Source organism: Hemitrygon akajei, chromosome 15, assembly GCF_048418815.1.
Source record: "Hemitrygon akajei chromosome 15, sHemAka1.3, whole genome shotgun sequence".
NCBI lineage: Eukaryota > Metazoa > Chordata > Chondrichthyes > Myliobatiformes > Dasyatidae > Hemitrygon > Hemitrygon akajei.
The window spans coordinates 10,251,101-10,274,879 of record NC_133138.1 but is presented as its reverse complement, the minus strand read 5'-3'; the positions used below and the strand labels follow the sequence as shown (position 1 = coordinate 10,274,879).

General features: G+C 39.8%; 1 protein-coding gene across 5 annotated transcripts in view; it reads right to left on the bottom strand.

The window, feature by feature from the left end:
- LOC140739159 (follistatin-related protein 5-like) overlaps positions 1-23,779 on the bottom strand; it is a 672,573-nt gene that overhangs the window by 10,556 nt on the left and 638,238 nt on the right. For all 5 annotated transcript variants that reach the window (XM_073067157.1, XM_073067160.1, XM_073067156.1 and 2 more), the window contains 4 exons: positions 15,455-15,573; positions 14,074-14,223; positions 10,658-10,765; positions 4,592-4,716 (listed from right to left, as the gene is read on the bottom strand). In XM_073067157.1, the coding sequence (XP_072923258.1) occupies positions 4,592-4,716; positions 10,658-10,765; positions 14,074-14,223; positions 15,455-15,573 (502 nt within the window). The remainder of the gene's footprint in view (positions 1-4,591; positions 4,717-10,657; positions 10,766-14,073; positions 14,224-15,454; positions 15,574-23,779) is intronic.

Below are 23,779 nucleotides of genomic sequence, written 5' to 3'. Positions count from 1 at the left end.
GATTCAATTTACTTACCTCTCCTCAAACTCCTATAGTTCTTGGTTACCCCTAGTTAAGCCGTCATAACCCCCACGTTGACTGGTTCACTGGGAGGATAGTCAGATGGAGTCCATTCTGTCACTCCCCTTGTCTACAATCATCCCTTTCTCCAGTGGAAGTCACCGTGACCTCGTCTGCCTCTGAACCCCCCGACTTATCCAAGGTTCCAGTAGAGTATCACGATCTGGGAGAAGTGTTTAGTAAACAACGGGCTCTTTCCCTGCCTCCACACCACCCTTACGATTGCACAATTGACCTTCTCCCCAGAGCCCCTCTACCCATTGGGCTATATAACCTGTCCTGACCAGAAAGGGAAGCAATGGAAGCTTACCCAAATGACTCTCTCGCGGCTGGCATTATCTGACCTGTAGGCGCAGGATTCTTCTTTGTGGGGAAGAAGGACGGTTCACTGCGCCCCTGCATTGACTACCATGGCCTGATCAGCATCACCATAAAGAATAAGTATCCCCTGCCCCTTATCAACTCGGCTTTCGAGCCCCTTCACGGAGCCACCATTTTCTCTGAGTTGGACCTGCGGAATGCCTATCACCTGGTCAGGATAAGGGAGGGAGATGAATGGAAAACAGCTTTTAACACCCCCTTGGTCATTTCAAATATCTGGTCTTGCCATTCGGTTTCACCAATGTGCCCGCTGTCTTCCAAGCCCTGGTAAATGATGTCCTTAGGGACTTTATTAATCGTTTCATTTTCGGTTATTTGGATGACATCCTAATCTTCTCCCGCAGTCTTCAGGAACACACCCACCATGTCCATCAGGTTCTTCAGAGGCTTTTGGAGAACAAGCTATTCGTTAAGGCAGAGAAGTGCGAATTCCATGTCTGTTCCGTCAGTTTCTTGGGGTACATCATTGAGAGCGGGCAAGTGAGGGTGGAGCCTGAAAAGATCTGGGCGGTGGCAGAGTGGCCAAAACCCACGACATTCAAACAACTCCAGCGATTTCTGGGGTTCCCTAACTCCTGCCGTCGCTTCATCAGGGATTACAGCCGGGTGGCAGTGCCCCTAACTCAGCTCACCTCTCCTGCAACCCCTTTTCACTGGACTCCCGAAGCAGACTCAGCCTTCTCGGAGATGAAGAGGCGTTTTTGCTCCCACCCTGGTCCAACCTGACCCCTCTCAACAATTCATTGTGGAAGTCAATGCCTCTGATTCTGGGGTGGGTGCGGTCATCTCCCAGCGGTCCGGCCCAGACCAAAAGCTCCATCCCTGCGCCTTCTTCCCTCGCCGTCTATCCCCTGCTGAACGGAACTATGAACCGGGAGTTACTGGCCATCAAACTTGCTTTGGAGGAGTTGAGGCACTGGCTGGAGGGAGCTGAACATCCATTCATCATCTGGACAGACCATAAGAACCTTAAGTACATCCAAACTGCTAAACGCCTTTGGGCACTACTTTTTGGCAGTTTCAGTTTCACACTCACCTATCATCTGGGCTCCAAGAACGGGAAGCCCGATGCTCTCTCTCATCAATATGTCTCTGAGGAGGGCCTTCCCAACCCTGAGACCATCCTTCCACCATCCTGTGTGGTAGCTGCCCTCACCTGGGAGATCAAATCCACAGTCAAGGAGGCCCAACGGACTCAACCTGACCCAGGTAATGGACCCCACAATCGCCTCTTCGTGCCTGGCTCTGTTTGGTCTCAGGTTTTCCAGTGGGGGACACACTTCTTGTTTCGCCTGCCATCCCGGAATCAAACGAAATCTGTCCCATCTGAGACGACCTTCCTGGTGGCCCTCCATGGATGCTGACACTCGCTCTTTTGTCTCTGCCTGTACTGTGTGTGCCCACGGAAAAGCCTCCTTTCGGCCACCTGCTGGGTTGCTTCATCCCCTACCTGTCCCTAGCCGCCCTTTTTCCCACACTGCTCTGGATTTTGTTACTGGACTACCCCCTTCACATGGTAACACAGCTGTACTCACCATGGTGGACCGTTTCTCCAAAGCCGTGCAATTCATAGCCCTTCCCAAACTCCCTACAGCCCGTGAAACAGCCGACCTCCTTGTCCAGCACATCTTCCGCCTTCATGGAATTCCCTCTGACATCGTTTCTGACCAGGGCCCCAATTCATCTCTCAAGTCTGGAGATCTTTCTGTCAAGCCCTTGGAGCCTCAGTAAGTCTATCTTCTGGTTTCCATCCACAGACCAACGGTCAAACGGAACGAGCAAACCAGGATTTGGAAGCAGCACTGCGCTGCATATCCGCCAGCAACCCATCATCCTGGAGCACCCATCTCACTCGGGTGGAGTATTTCCACCGCTCCCTGGTCGGCACCACCACCAGAACGTCTCCCTTTGAATACTCCCTCGGTTACCTGCCCCTTCAGTTTCCTGCCCAGGAAGACGACATTGTGTGCCTTCAGATCAGTCCCATCTCCACTGGTGCTGCAAGGTCTGGAAGGATGCACGCGTGGCCCTGCTCCGCTCAACCACCGCAACCAGGGGATTGCCAGTCGCCATCGAATTCCTGCACCCAACTATCGGCCTGGTCAGATGGTTTGGCACTCTTCAAAAGACATCCCCCTCAAGAGTGAACCCAAGAAACTCGCTCCTCGTTACCTCAGACCATTCGAAATTGAGAGTATCATCAACCCTTCGGTGGTCAGACTCAAACTGACCAGATTCATGCACATTCATCCCACGTTCCACGTCTCCCAGTTGAAGCCTGTGTCTGTCAGCCCTTTGTGCCCTCCTGCTGAACTCCCTCCAGCCACCCAGATTATTGACGATTACCCAGCATACACTGTCCAGCAAATACTGGATGTGAGCCACCGAGGCAGGGGTCTCCAGTACCTGGTCGATTGGGAAGGATACGGTCCTGAGGAGCGCACCTGGATTCCCCGCTCCTTCATCTTGTCCTCATCCGAGATTTCCATCGAGACAATCCAGACCAGCCTGAGGATTTGCCTGAAGGCTCCCTTTTGGGGGGGGGGGGGGGGAGTATTGTCATGGTCCTGACCGTTAATTCCCCATTTTCTCCTAATTCTCTTTGATTGTGCCATGGTTCTGACCGTTAATTCCCCATTTTCTCCTAATTTCCTTTGATAGCGGCATAGCTGGTTTTCATCAAGACCTGCAGCATAAGAACCCCGGCTTTGCACCCACTAGTTGCCAGATCGTTGGTTTTGCCATTGTGGTTATTAGCGTTTCCTGGCCACTGAGGATAGTGTGTTCTAAGTTTTACTTCAGTACTGAGATTTACCTGTGAAATTCTGTCTTTCCGTGTCAACATAATTTTTCTAAGTTCTACTCCCGTTCCGAGGTTTACCTGTGAAACTCTGTCTCTCCGTGTCAAGATAGTATTCTAAGTTTTATTTCAGTACCGAGGTTTACCTGTGTAACTCATTCTCTCTCCGTGCTAAGAAAAGCTTTGTCTGCCATTTCCCTTTCTACGTTCCATGTCAATATAAGTTCTGCCTGCCTCCTGCTTCCCTGCACTCCTTCCTGTTTGCCGTTCAACACTCACACCCACGTCTGCATCCTAACTCAATCTACGTGCCTGGGTCCTGCATTTGGGTTTGCCTTGTTCGTTGCAACATAGAGATCTATTTTACCCACCATATATAATTATAAGTATTAGGAATTTGCTGTGGTGTGTTGGTCAGGGTGCGACATTCAATAAAAATCAACAACATTCAACGAGTGTAATGAATTACATAAAAATAAAAGTAGAGATTAAATGACAGATATGGAATAAGATGTGCATAAAACTGTACATAAATAACAGCATGCATTTACAATGTAAACAGCATCATAAAAATGTTTCAAAGTGTTAACAGTGCAGTGCAGTGATGGTGGCATAGATAAAGGAGGGGGTGTTGGTGAGGGGAGGCTACTAGATTGGTTGAACTGATCAATTGCCTGGGGAAGAAGCTTCTTAAAACAGTGTTAAATTTTGCTTTAATAGCCCTATAGAAATTTCCAGAAGGGAGACTTTGGATAATGCATTTTACAGGGTGGATAGTGTTTGTAATGATCTGTCCTGCCTGATTCTTTGTCCCGAACACATACAAATTCTGTAGTGACAGTAGACAGCAGCTAATGACCTTTACTGTTGCCATCTATGTTGCATACATCTGAGTATGTGTTAACATCTTAATGATCATCTTGCTATTTTACAGACTGGCTATCAGAAAGAAATAATGTGCAAGGACATCATCAAACATTAAGCCACTAGCTGCCACACAGTCTTCAACCTCATTTCTTGAGAGTCTCTCCTTGCTTCCATGTTAAGCCCAAAGCCCCCAAGCAGGGCTTGTGGGAGATCCACCCTTTCAGCCTTGCTGAACTTATTTCTTCCAGCCTTAACTCCATCTTTCTCCCCTGGTCCAGTCATTTCCCATGAACATCCTTGATACTTTGGATGGCCTCCATCAGTTTGGCTTTCCATTCTCTTGCTCCAATTGGTTTATCTTTAACAAAGGATGTACAATTGCTTTATACTTTCATTCCACATCTTCCTGTGAACAGAGACCCACCCAGTTCTACTCTACCAACACTGGAACCTTCCCTTAAAAGAAAACAATAAGGTTGTACCTAATGTGATTGATGATGAGATTGGTTGGAGGAATGAAAAAGTCATCAACGCGATCAAACTGTTTGCCAACAGGTTGCATGTGGATAGTATGATGGTCTCCATTTCCACTTGCTTGAGTGATAACCTGCAAAAATACAAGTCTGATAATCAGTTTTGTAACTCCAAATTAAAGTTTACTATTCAGATCTCTAACTACAACTGCCAGATCCTGGTGCCTTCAGTTCACCTTCTTTGATATTTACTTAATCTTTTTTAATACTACATATCTGCTGGATTATGACTCCTTAGACACTGCCTCTGTTATGCTGTCTCATCTAAGGATGAATTCGACATTTGTAACGCTGCTCTGTGTGGAATATTTAATTGAAAGGGACACTGCTGAGAACAACCTTCTGCATCATGTATCCCAACATAGGATCCTTTAGGAGGGGTGCAGATGGTCATACAAAAACGTTGGCCAGATCTTAAAAATGGGAATCTTGCTCCTGAATTTTCCTGTACATTGAGACAAGAACTTATTATTTGGAACTCAGTACAATTAGGATACCTGCAGTACGACCACAAGCACAATGAATCAGACCAGTTAATTTTGTGCTGTGTGGATGCAGGGTTTCTCCCCACAGAATACTGCATGATCTGTTGTGTGTTTTCTGAATACTTTATTATTACAATGCAGATGGGGTTGAACTAAGGGCAGCTTCTACATTTGTATACCTCACTGAATTTCTTACAAAGGAGCTCTATATAATTATATCATTGGGTACTTGCAAACTTACTTAGGACTAAATATTTCCAGGTGAATTTTCATCAAATCAATTTTGACCTGCTTGGATCAGTGAACATCTAAACACGCGGTCTGAGGCATAATTAATATCATAGACAGCACTGCAAACAATGTAACCAAGGGCAACATCCTCCAAATGGTTCACAAATCTACTTCTTTCACATTTTCTTTTTCTTTCAAATGTGGTTCTGCTACTGTTGGAGCCTGCAGTCTACATATTGGTGGTGTGTTATCAGGCTGATTTTGTGATCTGGCACCTTGCTGTCTCCAAGGGTGTTCTGAGAGGCTTTGAGCAAAGTGTGCGGCTTCAAGGCCAGGAATCCTGGAGACGGGGTGTGAGACCATGATTAACTCCATTTCTTGTCTATCTCGCAGGGAAGATTGAAGTCATTAAGACAAGTGTGGACAGTGACAGGGTGTTCACCGCTGTCTACTAGCCTCTCGCTCACTGCTGCCGCAGGGAGGCGTCTATGTGTGATGGCCTCTTTCTCCCTCCTTCTTGAAGGAAGGTCCCTGTGTTCAAACGGTATCTCTCTCTCCCTCGATGCTCTTGGAGGCTGGTACCAGAGTTCTTGGGCAAGATTTGATCGATGCTTTTTGTGGATTGGACTCTGTAGTTCACGTTACGATGTGTTTCTGCTTTCTGTGAGCTTTTTTTGTTGCTATTTTGGGTGAACCTGAATCCAGGCAGCCGGCAGATACTGAACACTGAGCTGAACGGAATATGGTTGGACTCGTGTTTTTGTGTTTTATTTTCCGTGTTTTCTCGGTCATTTCTTTTTTGTTGCTGGTTGCGTGATTTGCTTTTTTGGGTTTGCTGCTTACTTTGAACGGGTTCCATAGTTTTCTTTGTTTCAAGGCTATCTGTGGGGAAGGCAAACCTCAGGGTTGCATACTGCATACACACTTTGATATTAAATGTACATTGAATCTTTGAATCATAATGGGCAGCAGGAGAGCTTTTATTTCTTCTTATTAACCTATAATTTCAAAGCACCTACCAATTTTACATAAACGAGGAAGATTATTAAAAACTGCCATAACTGAAATTTTCATAACATTATTTGGGAGTTTTATATTTTTTAAAATCTCTTTTGAATGGAATTATCTGGAGTTGTTCTCGAAAAATTATTTTGATTTTATATTTCATAACACTTTACCACCAGTTTTACACTACACAGGCGGTGTTAAATTTCCCTTCATACAAAGTAAAACACATCGTTATCGAAGTTAGGTTAATTCAACTTGCGGGCATATATTCTATGGAATAAATCTTTTTAAGCACTTGGACATTGTATGGCAATTTCATAGAGCAAAAGAGCTCCCTGTGCCAAAAAGCTATGCTAGTGAAGGTTCAAGCAACATGCACAAAATGCTGGTGGAATGCAATAGGCCAGGCAGCATCTATAGGAAGAAGCACTATTGACATTTCGGGTCGAGACCCTTTGACCCTTGTCCTGACGAAGGGTCTTGGCCCGAAACAGCAATAGCGCTTCTCCCTATAGATGCTGCCTGGCCTGCTGTGCTCCACCAGCATTTTGTGTGTGTTGCTTGAATTTCCAGCATCTGCAGATTTCCTCGTGTTTGCTAGTGAAGGTTTATGGTTTAGTTTTGCTGCTTCTCCTTGAGGTCAAGTTGCTATTTAGCACCTTGACCAACTGACTTGCTGTAGTGATTGTTTGTTGCTCCAGATTCCAGCATCTGCACTTTCTTGTGACTCCTTTGATCTTACATTTTGTGTAACTGATTATACTACTAGGAGATGGGTTTGGCATCATCAGCATCCATTTTCCAGCTCACAGACTGTCCGCAATATGGCAACATTAAGAGAAAGCTGGTAGAATAAATAAATACTTCGATCAATTTCATTTTCAATTCAAAAAGACTATTGTATTTATTTTTAGATAGGACAGAAGAATTAAGAAAGAGGATTGGGCCACTCAGCATCTCATGCCTGTTCTACTGTTCGTTCAGATCATGGGTTATTTATTACTTCAATGCAATGTTCCCATACTTGCTCAAGTACTTTCATCACTCAATTACTAAAAATCACCACAGCTCTCCTAAGAAGAGAACTCCAAAGGTTCATTGGTCTCTCGATGAAGAAATTTCTGCTGAACTTTGTCCTGCATAGCTGGGCCCCTAATTTGAAATAGTCATAAAACACTACAGTGCAGAAACAGGCCTTTCAGCCCATATAATCTGTGTCGAATGATTAATTTGCTTAGTCCTATAGACCTGCCTCAATACCTCTATCAGCCATGTACTTATCTAAACTTCTCTTAAATGTTGAAATCAAGCTTGCATGCTTCATTTGCACTGGCAGTTCATTCCACACTCTTACAACCCTCTGAGTGAAGAAATTTCCCCTCATTTTCCCCTTAAGTATTTCATCTTTTACCCTTATCCCATGACCTGTAGTTCCAGTCTCTCACAACCTCTCTGGAAAATGTCTGCTTGCATTTATCCTATCTATACCCTGCATAATTTTGTATATCTTTACTAAATATCTCCTCAGGAAATAAAGTTCTAATCTATTCAACCTTCCCTATAACTCAGCTCTTCAAATCCTGGCAACATCCTTGTAAATATTCCATGCACTCTTTCAATCTTATTGACATCTTTCCTGTAGCTAGGTGACCACAATACTCCAAAGTAGGCCTCACCAGCATTTTATGCTGTATCACTTCAACATAACATCTCAACTCCAGACTCAGTACTCTGATTTATAAAGGCCAACATGCCGAAAGCTTTCTTTATGTGACATTGCTTTCTAGGAATTATGGATCTGTATTCCCAGATCCCTCTGTTCTACTGCACTCCTCAGAGCCTGTGGTGAACTACATATACCTTTCTGGACACGCCCCTCTGCTGACTGCTCCTGTGGCTCCTCCCACAGACCCCTGTATAAAGGCGATTGGAGGCACTGCTCCTCCCTCAGTCTCCAGGATGTTGTGTGGTGGTCTCTTGCTGCAAATCATGGTCTCTTGCAGCTAATAAAAGCCTACCATTCGCCTCCCGTCTCCGAGAGTTATTGATGGTGCATCAGAGCCCTATAGCTCACTGTGTAAGTCCTGAATAGTGAGCCCTCGATTTAAGATACTGACTAGTAAACATCACCTTTTCTTCAACCAAACCCCTTCAGAATTCTGTGCTTTTCAAGACGTTTGTCTCTCAGCCTCCTAAAAGGTATAGTATAGACCCAATCTGTTTAATCTCTCCTCATTGAAAAATGTCAGCATGAACTTTTTGAGTGTGACAAAGAGTGTGACCTAGAAAATCTGAACTTCTTGTTCTGTTGATGGAGAAAAGAAAGTAGAAATATATGAGCTGGAGCTGCAGGTTATAACTTTTTTTTACTATATATTTAATGTATCCTCTAGTGTATAGGAACATATTTAGATTTATAAAATATCCTTAGTCCAGTATATGAAAACTATTCCACACATTGAAAACATTCAGCCTTGAGCCATGTATAAAAAGACTTGGCAAGACGAATGCTCACAATCGTTCTGTTGGAAGCTAGCCAGTTACTAACAGAGAAAAGAAACCAGTTAATAGTAATTAGCTGTCTGTCATCTGTCTGTGCGCAGCCACCAGCTGTGAGGAACTGCTCAGCCTCCATCACCACCAGCCGATCAAACCATAGTCAACCCCAGCATCAACACTCAGTCACTAGAATGTGCCCTCTAAAACCAACGGCCACCCTCGAGAGGTAATCCAACTGCCAGTAAGTAACTTTCCAAACTGCAGCCAGCAACTGTCAGAAACCATTCTTCAGCCAGGCACCAACGAACAGCTATTAGTTCTCTATCAAACAGCTATTAGTTCTCAACAGGCCATCTCCAAACAGTTCACAGCTATGCATGAGCAGACAGCTCACAATTAAAGACCAACAGCTAGCTGCGTATTTTGGGCACACAGAGATTCAGCCATCTGCCTGTTAGCCATTGTCATAAAGCAATAGCACTGCATGCTGTAATGAAATTATAGGGAATGGATTTCACCTGCAGACCAAGGAGTAGCGCAGGATAATGGAAAGTGTTCCAGATGGAGGACAATACCTGGATGTTTGTGTAAGAAAAGGGGTGACCTGGATTTGGAAGTCTGGAATTGGGAATTACAAGGGCAAGTCCTGGAGGTGTACAGCATGGGAACTAAAATATTGTATAGAAGTAGGAGGTCTAATGCTGTCAGATTCTTACATTATAAGTATTCTTGGTCACACATTTGCTGCTTGGTCCCAGATTTTGATAATCAAGAAATAATTAAGTAATTAATGACAATCAAAACAAAACTGCAGATTTGGAAAATCTCAAAAAAATGAAGTGCTAGAAATCTGTGGGAAGACTTTCAGCCTGTCCTGCTCAGTATTTCCAGCACTACTTGTTTTGGAAATTAATGGTAATGTCTCTCAACTATGGTGATTTGGACTCGATTCTGATAGCTGGTGTCCAAAAGGTATAGGAGCAGGATTAGACCATTCATCCCATAACTTTTTTTTTTCCAACCCAATTTCTGTGTAGAATTTGCACATTTTCAAGTTCTAATTAAATCTCAAGTTTAATTATCATTCAACCATACATAAATACCCACGAGTACAGCCAAAAGAAACAGTGTTCCTCTGGAGCCAAGGTGCAAAACACAGTACCAACAGTCACACACAGCACAAGGCACATATAAGATGCAGTAAACATATAGATGCATAAAAGTATATATAGCCCTAGTCCCTGAAAGACCGGCCCAGTAAACTGATGGTGTTGTTGACAAGAACAAACAATTGTCAGCAGTCTGCAAATGAACATATGCAGTGACGCACGAATGCATGCAGTCTAGCTTCCTGTGACCACACCTGAGTGGTTCTCCTGAGGGCTTCAGCTCCCTCCCATATCAAAAGCTGTGCTGGGAGTTAGGTTAATAGTGTCTTGTAAATTATCCTTAGCGTAAGCAGTTTACAAAAGAATGAGTGGGATGTCAGTAAACATACAAAAATAGGTCACAAGGGCAGATAATTGGTGCCTATGACTGTTGGGATTATTCTGTGAAATGGCATTGACTCAGTGGTCTAAATTGCCTCCCTGTGTATCATAAGAAAATATAAAGTAGGTTACGCAAAATTACCAGAGAGAGAGAAATGCTTTGTCAAGGAGTTATTTTATATTGACTAGGAAGAATTAGAGGCTTACCTACCTTTAAATGGTCTTTTCCTATTTTAAATTATTAACTTAAAATTGATGACACAAGCTTTGGATATTCCTCACAAAAGGAAGCTTTCACATACCTGTAGAGTAGGATTGCTTTTATTCACATCTCCCCAGCTGAGGACCCAGACTTGGTCATGTGATTTATCATACTGTAATTTCACTGGAACAGGATCTGTTGACACTGCCTGTGAAGAAATTATGAGAGGTTATCGATAAATAGCTACTCCCCACATAAATAAACACCTTGATAGTCATTACCATTTCAAAATTACCATTTTGAAACTGGTAATATCTACAATAGTGTCAGAATGCAAAAAGCAACAAGATAAACTAAAGTTCCTCTATTTCCCATTCTGACCTTTCACTTCCTACCTGTCTATTACTTCCTCCTGGGTTCACTCCTCCTTCCCTTTCTCTTATGGTCCACTCTCCTTTCCAATCAGATTCTTCTTCTCCAGCCCTTGACCTTTCCCGCCCACTTGGCTTCACCTATCGCCTTCTACTTAGCTTCTTTCACCTCCCACCCCATATTTTTATTCAGGCATCTCACCACTTCCTCCTCAGTCCCGAAGAAGAGTCTTGGCCAGAAATATCGACGGTTTACTCTTTTCCATATATGCTGCCTGACCTGCTGAGTTCCTACAGCATTTTGTATGTGTTGCTTTGGATTTCCAGCGTCTGCAGACTTTCTCGTGTTTGTGAAACTAAAGTTCTAGTCTACATCATGGGTGGTACCAAACTTTTCAAAATCTTGACATGATTTAAAGAAAATCTTGAAATGGAGACATTAGATTATCTGATTTCAAGTTATATAGTTGGAATGATTTACAGGGAAAATAGAATATATTTAAACTAATGGGCTAACCCACAGAATCTGGTCTAATAATCTGGAAATGCATGCTTGAATTCCACTATGACAACTGGCGAATTTAAATTCAAGAAATTAAACCAGGATTAAAAAAAAATATATAAAGCTCATCACAATAAAGTGACAATGAAGGTAGGATCTTGTTATAAAATTCCATCTAGTTTGCTGATATCCTTCAGACAAGAAGATTTTCCACCTTTACCTGTTATATGTAGCTCTAGACCACTAATGTACTTGATTCTTGAATGCCTTAGTTCTGCGGCAGTTAGAGATGGATGATAATGGAAACATTGCCAACAAAGAACACATCGTGTAAACAAATAAATGAGAAAAATATTTTCAAAATCATGCTTTAAAGTAGAGAAACCCAAAGTAGAAATACCTTTGCAGAGTATTTACAACCATAGGCCCATATTGTTAAGTTTTTGCAAAGTGATTACAAGTGATTCAAATTTAGCATATGTGTTGTGGGTTGCAATAAGATAATTATTGCTGTAATGTACCTTCAGTTTAAGAACATTAAATTAATTGCTGTCTTGTTTCTAGTATTGTTTGCAGAAGCTTCCAAAGTCAGTCTGGAAAAGCCATTGGAATTAACAATGGTTCGTTTGTCAAACACTTCCAAAGTATTGCCGAACAGAGAGAACCAGGCAACATGTTGTTGATGATCTTGCAATGCGGCAATGGTTCAGGCTAGCAGAAGGCATGTTGAATTAAATAAATATAAACTAGTGTGGGGAACTATGAGTGCAGATAGAGTCTGGGGAGAAGGGACAATTTTACTCAGGTTGGATATATTGTAAGATTAGTTACATATAACAAAGATTGAGAGACATTTAGAATATATTTGTATTTTCCCCAATAGTAATAATGTAGATGTATCTATACTTGTTTGAATACCTGAACAATCTAAAGCCACGTGATCAGGAATTATTTTAGTGGAAACAAGATTGGATACTCACACTTGCTAATTTATTAGGGTCTTCCAGGTCAATTGACAATGTTTAAATGAGGTTACCAAAATATTGGCCAGCCACTATAACCAAGCAACCAGGGAAAGTTATGAAAGCTATAAATTCAGTATTCAGTCAGAGACTATTGAAGTATCCATGAGTTATTTCACTGTGTTGGCTGTAAATTTTGAAATGTTCCTAGAGTCGGCATTGAGGGATCAATTTCTATGTGGGTTTACAAATGCATTCATTTGTCAAAGTTGAAAGTAAATATATTAACACATTAAATATATGTCACCATATACCATCCTGACATTTGTTTTCTTGTGGGCATACACAGTAAATCCAAGAAACTTAATAGAATGAATGAAAGACAGCACTCAATAGGATGGTAAAAACAACCAGCGTGCGAGAGACAACAAACTATGCAAATACAAAAGAGAGAAAGAGGGAGAGAGAGAGAGAGAAAAAAAAATAAGTAAGCTATAAATATTGAGAACGTGAGATGAAGAGTCCTTGAAAATGAGTCCATAGGTTATGGGAACAGTTCAATGATGGGGCAAGTAAAGTTATCCCCTCTGGTTCAAGGTTGAGTGATAATAACTGTTCCTGAACCTGGTGGTACGGGTCTTGAGGCTCCTGTACGTGATTCTTGATGGCAGCAGTGAAAACAGAGTACGTCCCTTTCTTACATTACAGTGATCATTTTAATAAAAAAGAACATGCAATTGATAGGGTATATACGAATATATGGAAATAGTGCTGAAGAAAGCATGGGAGTCGCATTCAGTGAGGGGCATAAATGCAAGCTTGCATGCTGAGCATAAGCTGACAGTTGCAGCAATGATGGTATCTTCTTTAGGCATCATTCTCATTATGTAAACGGTGGGAGAGTCATAGACTAGCAGGTGGAGAGGGGATATACCTATGCAAAACTCTAGGCTATCTCATGATACAAGGGAATGATCACAACAAAACATGTCTGGCAGTTTATGTACAAGCTTGAAGTCTGTAAAACTCTTTCAACATTTGTGACAGTGTAGAATCACCAAGCACTTGCACTGTCAGACCGCAGGCAGAAGACATCTGCATTTAACTTTAAAGTAAATCATGGTCCCTTTTAAGTAGCACTGATGGTGGGTGGATACAGACATGCAGATGCAAAAGATATGTTCTGCCATGTTAACCAACAGTAGCGTGCTTCAAAATGTTAGCGAAGGGATCAAATCATCTGTTGCCCTGCAAACTTCCAACTGGCATATTTGAAAGACTTAATTCAACTTGTATTACAACTTTCTTGCAGGATGCATAATAATTATGGGCTCTGACACCCCTGTGAGTCTCCAAAATATGTGCAACGTCACAATAAATTTCATCTCTTTTTTTTACTCCCAGACAAATGTGATATTTTGATTTCTTGCTGCATTCTTTCTTGTGACTTGCAAATGTCAGATTGTGATATATATTTCAAATGGTATCTACTAGAAAGATTGGATCTAAAGGGAACAGAAGCAGATGCACAAATTTAGTTGTCAATGTGTGATCAATGGTCATTAGAAATTTTCTTTCTATCAATTTTAGCAAGACTTAACACCTATTCCATTTCAGCTAATAAAGAAGATTTGATCCCTTATGAGATGCAATCATTATTTAATATATTAATTAAGGTTACCTGTAATACTTTCTGAGATGAAATGTCAATGATCAGTATTCGGTTCTGCATGGGTTGGGAAACATAGATGTACTTGTCCCTGATATTGACAGCAGAGGCCCAAACACAATGTGAATGGGTTTGCCCTTCTTCAGAGGGACAGATTTCTTCCTGTAAAGGAGGAGAATTTATTATTAAGGACTTTATCTATTTAAAAAGTCTGAAGTAAATATTCAAATTGAGCCTGTTGTGTTTAATTTCTGAAGAGATGTATACTTCGTTGTTAGTTTTGCAGACTACTGAATCAAGTTTCTGAATGAGAATGACATGCTTAATATATTCATTAAGGCATTTTAGGCTGAGCCAGCCTTTGAATGTGGTATGGGGCAGACACTTTTAAATTTGAATATTTATTGGAACCATAAAGGAAACTTCTAGATTGTTGAAAGCTTCCCAGCCTGGTTCATTAGATAATTTTGATTGCCTTTTAGAAACATGAAACTTCAAGCTGGAACAAAGCTTCTGAACTTCATTCAGATTAGAATATTTGGAGAAGTCAGGGAATAAAAACTTGTATCCCAAGAGATTGGGGATTGTACTTGGCTTCAGCAGTTAAGGAATAATATTCTAGATCATTGTACCAAAACCACTGTGTTCTTAACTATTTGCTTCTGTCATGTTTGTATATTTTAATACATTCTTAGTTAAGATGTGCAGCAACATGGCAAAGTGATTGCTTTATTTAACAATTGTATTACTGAAATAATTTTATTGATTATTGAAGGGGTGAGGAAAGACTTTCATGCATATCCTACCATGCACTATCTGAAGATCTGCGTGGAAATTCATTTTCTAGGGCCATGTTTTGTAACATTAACATATCTCAAGCTTCAGAAGGCATTAATTAAATGCTCAAACATTAATTGTTTGTATCCCATACCAACATTTGGTCCTATTAAATGTATCTAACCACTAATCTGTGCATAATTAATAGTTACAATATTTCAGTATGGGAAGGATTTGTGATTGAAATATGTACCTTACAACATATGCCCCAGGAATGTGTATGATTAATTTTCAGATGTTTTGTAGAGTAGGAAATGGTTACCAAAGGATCATGGTTCCACCTGCCTTACAATATTGGAGAATGACTAGGGAGAAGCCCAATTAATATTTCAGATCAAGTATCATTTAAGCAGAATGGGCAATGTGCAGTGCTACGCAGTGTGCTCGCAAGGGTATGATCATATTGTAGTACACTGGAGCTTGCTACAAAGTTTTCTTTTATAAAAATAGGCCTTCAAAGATTGGTCACAAGAGAAAATTTAAGCAGTACAAAAAATAGAAATAAAAGTTCAAAAATCAGGATGTTTAAAAATCTACTGAAATATCTTGAACTTACAAAGCTTACAATGATCTTGTCACTGGCTTTGATCTGTCTTTGAATCTCACATCCTGTAGGCTGAAGTACTGTGATCCCCTCATCAGAGAAAACATAAAACATGTTTCCAACACTTAGCCCTTGAAAACAAAACAGAAAAATGTTTCTTTTGCACACATGCTGAAAAGATATTAAAATACAGTATTAAAATTATTTATTTTTAAAGCTCAGAAACAATTTCAAAAATAATAGGGGAAATAAAAAAGGAAAAGCAAAGCTGAAGGCAATGGAATTGCAGCCTTCAAAGAAAAAGGAAATTGCACAGATGTGTTTGTCAATTTAACAATTTTCTACAGCGACTCTTGGCATCAAGAAAAGCATCAAAACAATAAGACAACAAATTTGTGAAATAATGCAATTGGTCATTTTCCATCAGTGCGTTCTCAAAGTATAACATTAATTTTCTCACAGTACCTCAATGACAGGCTTGAGGGATGATTGTTTTACAATGGAAAGTTAAATCTTATACAGTTTTGACATCTAGAATTTTCAGATCTATGCATGCTTTATATGGCAGGGCTGCTGTATAGTATATACTTATAGGTTATTCTTTTAAATAGCATATTCAGGGTGTAGTGTTATGAGTTGGGGCTCTCAACTCAGCTCTCTGTAATGATGGCATGTATTCAAAGTTTGTTATCAAAGTACATGTATGTCACCATATACAACCTTGAAATTCATTTTCCTGCAGGCATTCATAATAAATACAAAGAAACAACAAAAGAAAGAATAATAATAATAATAATAATAAAAAAAAATAGCTAAGCAATAAATATCGAGAACACGAGGTGAAAAGTTCTTGAAAGTGAGTCCATAGGTTGTGGGAACAGTTTAATGTTCGTAGTATTGTGCAGAGATCAGTCGTAACTACATGCTTCCATCGTGGTGAGGGATGGAATTTTCTAAGCACTGCAAACCCAGGTCTGCTACAACATTTCGGCTATGTCACTGTCACAGGCAGCTTTACACTGGGAATCTTAAACTGTAAACGTTACTTCTACGTTGACTGATTGTTCATTGCACAAGAAGACTTTCTAATTTGTATTTTCCCCCTGATATTTGGTCAGAATAATGGTATTAGTTGCAAACAAGAGTCTTTATTCTTGTATCAAAAATATGCTTAAGTTTGTATATAAACCCAATCAGATATGCAGTTGCAACCTCGGCCCCTCCTCATGTCAGAGTGACTTGCTTGGGTGGATCGATATAAGCCACAAGTAACTAAAATGACATTCTCCTTGTATCGATTGTGATAAGTGGCTAAATGCCATAATGCATTATTTGAAATTCATTTCTCTGATTATTATTTGGCTTAATAATAGTTTTAGGATTTATAATTTTGCTATGCCAGAAAGAAAAAGATTAATTATTGAGGTTAATCAGTCTCAAAAATTAATGGTCTATACACAAATCATAGTGCTTTCTAAGAATGGTATAATGTTTTATTTGGATAATGTATGGACTGTTATTATTATGAATAATGACTTCATTAAATATATAATCTATTATATGGAACACTATTTAAACAATAATTTAATTATGTATACAGGTATATATGTCATCGCAATATACAACTTACTGATTTGGGATTTACAAATGCAACAAGTTCTGTTAATGGATAGTGTTATTTATTAACACATGCAATTATATATAACATTCAAATTGTATGTATATATGTATTTGCATGTAGATTATTCTGTGATAGGTGAAGAAAACTGATCTCAAACCTCCACTGCTTTGCAGCTATCCCCAACATCGGAAAGGCTTCCAGATTAAACAGCAAGGAAAAGTCCTGAGCTGGCGTCTCTAAGGCAGCCTTACGCTGAGTGTGACTCCTGCAATGCCACTGATGCCAAAATATATCCTTTGGATTCATCAGCTGCGTGGGGGGGGGGGGGTGGAGTCAGCTGCATGGGCAACAGCTTGCTCTCCATATCATAATGCCCTGGCTGGTGTACTGGCTTGCGGATACAGGTAGGACCCGACACCCGTGGTCAATCATGCCCAGTGGAAGGCCTCATTCTGTGATGGCAATTTGACAGCTGCCAATTTTTTAATCATGTAAGTTCAAATAGTTCATTTGTCAGCATTGTTTATTTAACAATTTAACAACATCTACTGAAAATAGATCCAGCAGTTCATCTGTAACATTGGTAAAACAAACAAAAAATTGCCGTAAATGCTGATTTATGTCAGATGCTCATTTAAGCAATGATTTGATATAACATAAATGATTGAAGTACATCTGTAATTTAAAAAGTTTATCTAGAATTAGTTAACTGATTCTTGAAATGAATCTTTAAACAGGATTCAGACATGTAGGGCTTTTGGCCAGGATCTTTGACCCAGTCAACAGAACATATAAAGAAGTCTAATAAAAACAGTTGCTTGACGAGTAGAGAACAAATAGTTCCTCTCTGTTTTAGTAGGCTAATATCTGATTCATCAGTCCATTATACCAGATAGGATCTAGCAGTTAACCATTTGATCTCAAGCTTTTAAGGATAAATGTCTGGAGTTTTCTATCCTGTTGGAAACTGCTATGTGTAAATCTGAACAGAAGACATTTTTGAGTAATATCTGCTGTGCTAAAATTTTCCAGTACCTTTTTATTAGCTCAGATTTCTCCTTACAGTATAACTAGCATATTCAAAATGCACCTCTGCGAATTAAATAATATCCAGCTTATTTTGTCACCGATAGAAGATAAAGACATTATGAAATAGATTGTTTTTTCACAAATAATATCTTACTCGTGAATTGGTACTTATTACGTATTTTATGAACAATCCTTTTTATTTTATCGTAAACTAAAACAAAATTTACTTCTTTGCTGAGGTTTGAGCTGCTCTTTTATTCAGCTGGCTATTGAGTTTCCCATGTGTATCTGTGGACATTGCCATTGGCAGAGAAAGAAAATTGTAATTCTTTTCTTATCAACATAACCATTAAAATCAAGCACTAGGGCTGAAAGGCTGGGCATTTGAGTGACTTGGATTAAAGAGTATTAGCGATAAGGCTGGCCAAACTTGGACTGTTTTCCCTGGAGTGTTGGAGGTGGACAGGTGACCTGATGGAGGTATGTAAAATTATGAGAAGTTTGTAGAGTGAAAAAGGATCTTGTGTAGGGATGCTTTTTCTCAGAGTGGAAATGTCAAATAACAGAGAGCATTGCTTTAATATGAAGTGGGAGGGGGTGAAGTTTAAAGGACACTTATGTGACAAGTTTTATTTTACACAGAGACCAGTAGAAGTGGAATATGCTGCCAGGGATAGTGCTGGAAGCAGATAAGAGAACAACATCTAAGAAGCAATTAGGCAAGTGAAAATGCTAGAAATTGAGGGATATAGATAGATGCAGGCAGAAGTGAATTTTAAATTCAGAATCAGGTTTAATATCATCAGTATATACCATGGAAAATGTTGCTTTGTGGTAGCAGTGCATTGCAATACATAATAATAGAGGAAAAAAACTGTAACAGTAAATATATATATATATATATAAATAGTTAAATTCAATAAGTAGTACAAACGTAACAATTAAAAGAAGTAGTGAGGTAGCGTTCATAGGTTCAAAGTCCATTCAGAAATCGATAGCAGAGGAGAAGAAGCTGTTCCTGAATCATTGAGTGTGGTTGGCATAGGCATTGTGGGCAGAATGGCCTGTTTCTGTGCTGTACTGATTTGCTTTCATCTCCCCTCATACATTCTTGATTGTCTCTTAGAAAGAGCATACTTTTTCTGGTAAATAAGATATGTTTCTTTCTATTCTTCTGTTCCAGATTCAAATAAAATTTGAATTCGAACAAGTAACAAACACTAACACGAAATTAGGATCATGAGAGATTTGATATCAACATTTCATGCAGATTTAAAATGTGGTTGAGTTCCTGGGGAGAGGACTTTCACCCACAATTTCCTCACTTCACAACTGTCCAAGCTTGTGTTAGGCTGGCAGGGGATATCAGTGAAATTAATACATTTTCTTTAATGAACAATTAGAAGCAAAATAACAATGGTTCTGAAGAAGATCTGATTACAAACTGTTACGTTTTGTAACTCCATAATACAAAAACTAATTGCAATAAAAAGAAGGGAGCCCAGAAGATAGTTCATGTATGCTCGTTTTTACTTTAAACGAGGCATGTGCATATTAAGTGGTAGCATCATGACATATGCAATTCATGTATTTTTACATATAACCCAAAATTAATTATTTCAATGAACAAGAATGCTTAATCAAACAACACATTTACAATATTACTCAAATATTACTGAAATATTAAATACACAACACCCCTCTGTGCTTCGTTATAAACTCCAACTCAATATAGAATGCATCTCAACTATACACAGTAAACTATGTAATACAACTACGATACAGACATCCACAACATAGCAAGTTTTAAATTGTGCCTTTCAGGCCTAAAGATTGAATTGCTGTGGAGGTTTTCTTGCTCTTGTCGGAAAACATCTTTACTGATAAAGGGAATCACGCTGCTCAGCAGGTGAGACTTGTTGCTGCGAAGCAATTTTAGGTTCATGGTGATTGACACTGGGGCTGCAGGACGTGGTTCTGGCAATGCCGGACAGCTTTCTTCTGGATGTGTTGGCATCTTGAACAGTGTATGGCAAGCTTCATTGGATGATATGTATCGTAATGTGTGAGTGCAGTGCTTGATGTTACCATTTATTTTACCTTTTGGACGCCACCTCACACTCCTTTGTCCATTGCCATTTCTTCCTAATCTGTAGTAATGAGTTCAAGGGATCAAGCACAGTAGCAGGTTTGGAAGGAAGCTGTTATAGTAATTGACAAATCTTAAACTGGACCACAACTGTGACACACCCTTTGGCCTTGGGGCATCCACCACTGCTTGAACTTTCTTAGCACACTTGTGAAATCCTTGATGGTGCTGGTAGTGTGAGCACAGTAAGTGATAATTGATTTTAAAAATTCACATTGTTGTATCATACTCTGAGCCCATAATCTTCTAATTTTTTTTTAACTGTCTTAAGAGTTTGGAGATGTTCCGTGCAATCCTTATCAGTCACAATGAGGTCATCTAGGTAACATTGAATACCTGGGCAGCCGTGCAGCACCTGGTCCCTAGCTTTCTGCTAGAATGCCAGAGTGCAGGTGCAGATGCTACTCCACATATAAGCCTTTTTATAGTGGTAAAGCCCTTTGTGAGTGTTTATGGAGAGAAATACTTCAGACTTTTCTTCCATTTCCATCTGTAGGTAGGCCTCAGCTGAAGTGTTTTCCTCAAGAAAAGTTTGCAAAGATAGTGAGCTATTTTCAGTACTGGTTTGATAAAAATCTTAAAATCACCACAGACCCTGTCTGACCCATTCTTCATGGCTACTAGGACCACTAGTAGTGCCCATGGGCTCCATTCATTTAACATTGGAAAGAATTCCTTCAGCCTCCATGCAATCTAGCTCACTGGCTGCTTTATCACAGATGGCACAAGAAACAAGATGGGCTTCGTAAAACTTGGGTGCTGCATTTTCATTTAACACGATTTTACCCTTGATATGCTTGAGTTTTCCAACACCATCCTTGAACATTGCTTTCAGTACCATCATCCAGTTAACCTTTCTTAATTCATTTTCAGTTGACTCTTTCAAGGGATGTGGCATGTAAATGGATCTCCAATCAAGCTGTAGTTGTACTTGTCTCAGCCAATCATGCTTCCTCAAGGCTGACCATTTTGTTTTTACCATAAACAAGCTCAATGTGATTTGTTGGTTGCTGTATTTCAATATTAGGAACATCATTCCCACAAGAGTAATATTAGCATGCTGTTAAAGCTCCTTTTGTTGAATGGCTTAAACAGATGAGCCAGTTCGTAATTGTATTTTACTTAAGTTGCTGTTCACTTCTAGTGTAAACTGTGTTGTTTGTCTCTTATTAGTTTTCATATTGTAAATCTCAAGGCTACCCAGTTCTACATCAAAGGTTCAAAGGTCTAATTTAATGTCAGAGAAATGTATACAATATACATTGTGAAATGCTTTTTCTTTGCAAACATCCACAAAAACAGAGACGTGTCCCAAAGAACGAACGATAGATAAAGGTAAGAACCCCAAAGTCCCACCCCCCCGTTGGTAAATGTCAGTGAGCAACAATCCCCCTCCCCCCCGGCAAAAAACAGGCAAGCATCAGCACCATCGCCAAGCACTCAAGCGTGAGCAAAGCAATAGCAAAGACACAGGCTTGCAGTTACCCCAAAGACTTCACATTACACCCGGCATTCAACATACCACAGATTCTCTCTCTCTCCCTAAGAAGGGAGAAAAAGGTGTCTCCATTTTCCCAGTGAGCAGGGAGACATAACAAACAACTCGTTGATTTACGATGTTAAAAAGTCCGTTATGTCACTTTTTTTGAGCTCTGATCATTATCAGATTTTTCATTAACACCATGCAGATTAGCGCTCTTTTTGAAACTGCAACTTAACTTTTTATCTTTTTCCCTTTCCTGTGCAGTCCATTTATTTTGCTTTTTTTTGCAAGTTTTTCCATTAAATTTGCATTGGTCTGGTGTATGTAAATCCTTGTTACAATGGTACACAATTCATTGGTCCAGGCTGGTTTCTGTTTAGATGTTGCGATTTGTTCACGCTCACTTTCATTTCTGTGTTTCTGTCCGTTGTTTCCACTGATACAACACTTTCAACTGCTCATTTAATTTGTGAGTTGTGTTTCAGTTAGAAGCTGTTTTTGACTGCTCGTGAAATTCCATAGTCTAAGCGATCCCTCAGTGCATCTTTGTGCCCATTACCGAATTGACAATGCTGAGACAGCTTCTTCAGTTCAGCCATGTATGCTGAAATGGACTCCCCTTTCTTTTCATTCCACTTATGAAGCCTAAAGCATTTTGCAATCAACACTGGTTTTGGTTCTAAATGTTCCTGCGTTACTTTCATGATATCAGCAAAGCACATTTCAGCTGGAGTAGTTGGAGTAGTCAAACCTTGAAGCAAACTGTATGCCTTTAAATCGAATCCACTTGGCAAAGTTGGCATTTGCTTCCCAATGACTATTATGTTTGCTTTAAACTATTGCTCAATCTGTTCAGTATACAGAATACAGCTATCAGTTGTGGAATCAAATAAGTCAATCTTTCCGATGCAGCCAGCCATTTCTCCTCTTTTTTATGATTAATATCACCCAGTACTCAATTTTATGAACCCGTGAATTCTTCTGCCTTTTTAAAATCTCAATCGTCTTGCTTTTTGCGAAGAAAACTTGCTGCTCCAAAGAAGAAAACTGTGCTCTGTTTTTTTTAAACTTGACCTTTTCCCACTGTGCTTTTTTTTACTTGAATATCTCACTACATAGTCATCTCAGGTTTGTTTTAAAAACACCTCACTACCATCGTTGTACTTTGTAACTCTGAAACATGATAACAAAATGCCGTATAAGAGATAACTTGGGTACGTTCATTTTTACTTGAGGCAAGGAGTATGCATATCACGTGGTAACATATACAATTCGAGTATTTTTACATATGACCTTTAATGAATTATTTAAATGAACAAGAATGCTTAATCAAACAATATATTTACAATGGTACTCAAATATTACTGAAATATTAAATATATAACACAAACTGCTGTTGAATTTTTGATGACTGGCTGTCATTCCTGATGATTATATGCATGGACTTTAAACTTTATTACAACAAATTAATACCTATTAAGATGGCTGATTAATGGTTATTTATGTTATTGTTTTGGATCTTTTGAATTTATTGTATAATTTTAATAATATTTCAGAGTGCAGATTGATACTTGTTATAATAGTAAAATGATTGTAACCAGTTTGTGCTATACAGTACTGATTTGATCTTAATTTCACCTTCTTCCTTTCTCTCCTTTCATTGAAAAGGTGATTCCTTCACATTGGCATCAATGGCATAGGTAGAAAGGAGGAACAGGTCCTGCACAATGAGGACAGGAAGTTAGGCAAGAGGCTGAAGAGCAGGACTTCCAAGGTAGTAAACTCTGGGTTACTCCCTGGTACCATATGCTAGTCAGGACTGGTATAGGATGATGGTAGAGATGAATGAATGGCTTAGGAAGTGGTGCAGGGGGCAGGCTTTCAGATTTCTGGATCATTGAGATTTCTTTTGGGAAGATACAAAAGGACGGTTTACACCTGAATATCAGGGGGACCAATATCATGAGACCACAGGAGCAGAGTTAGGCCATTTGGCCCATCAAGACTGCTCCGCCATTCAATCACGGCAGATCCTTTTCTCCCTCCTCAGCCCCA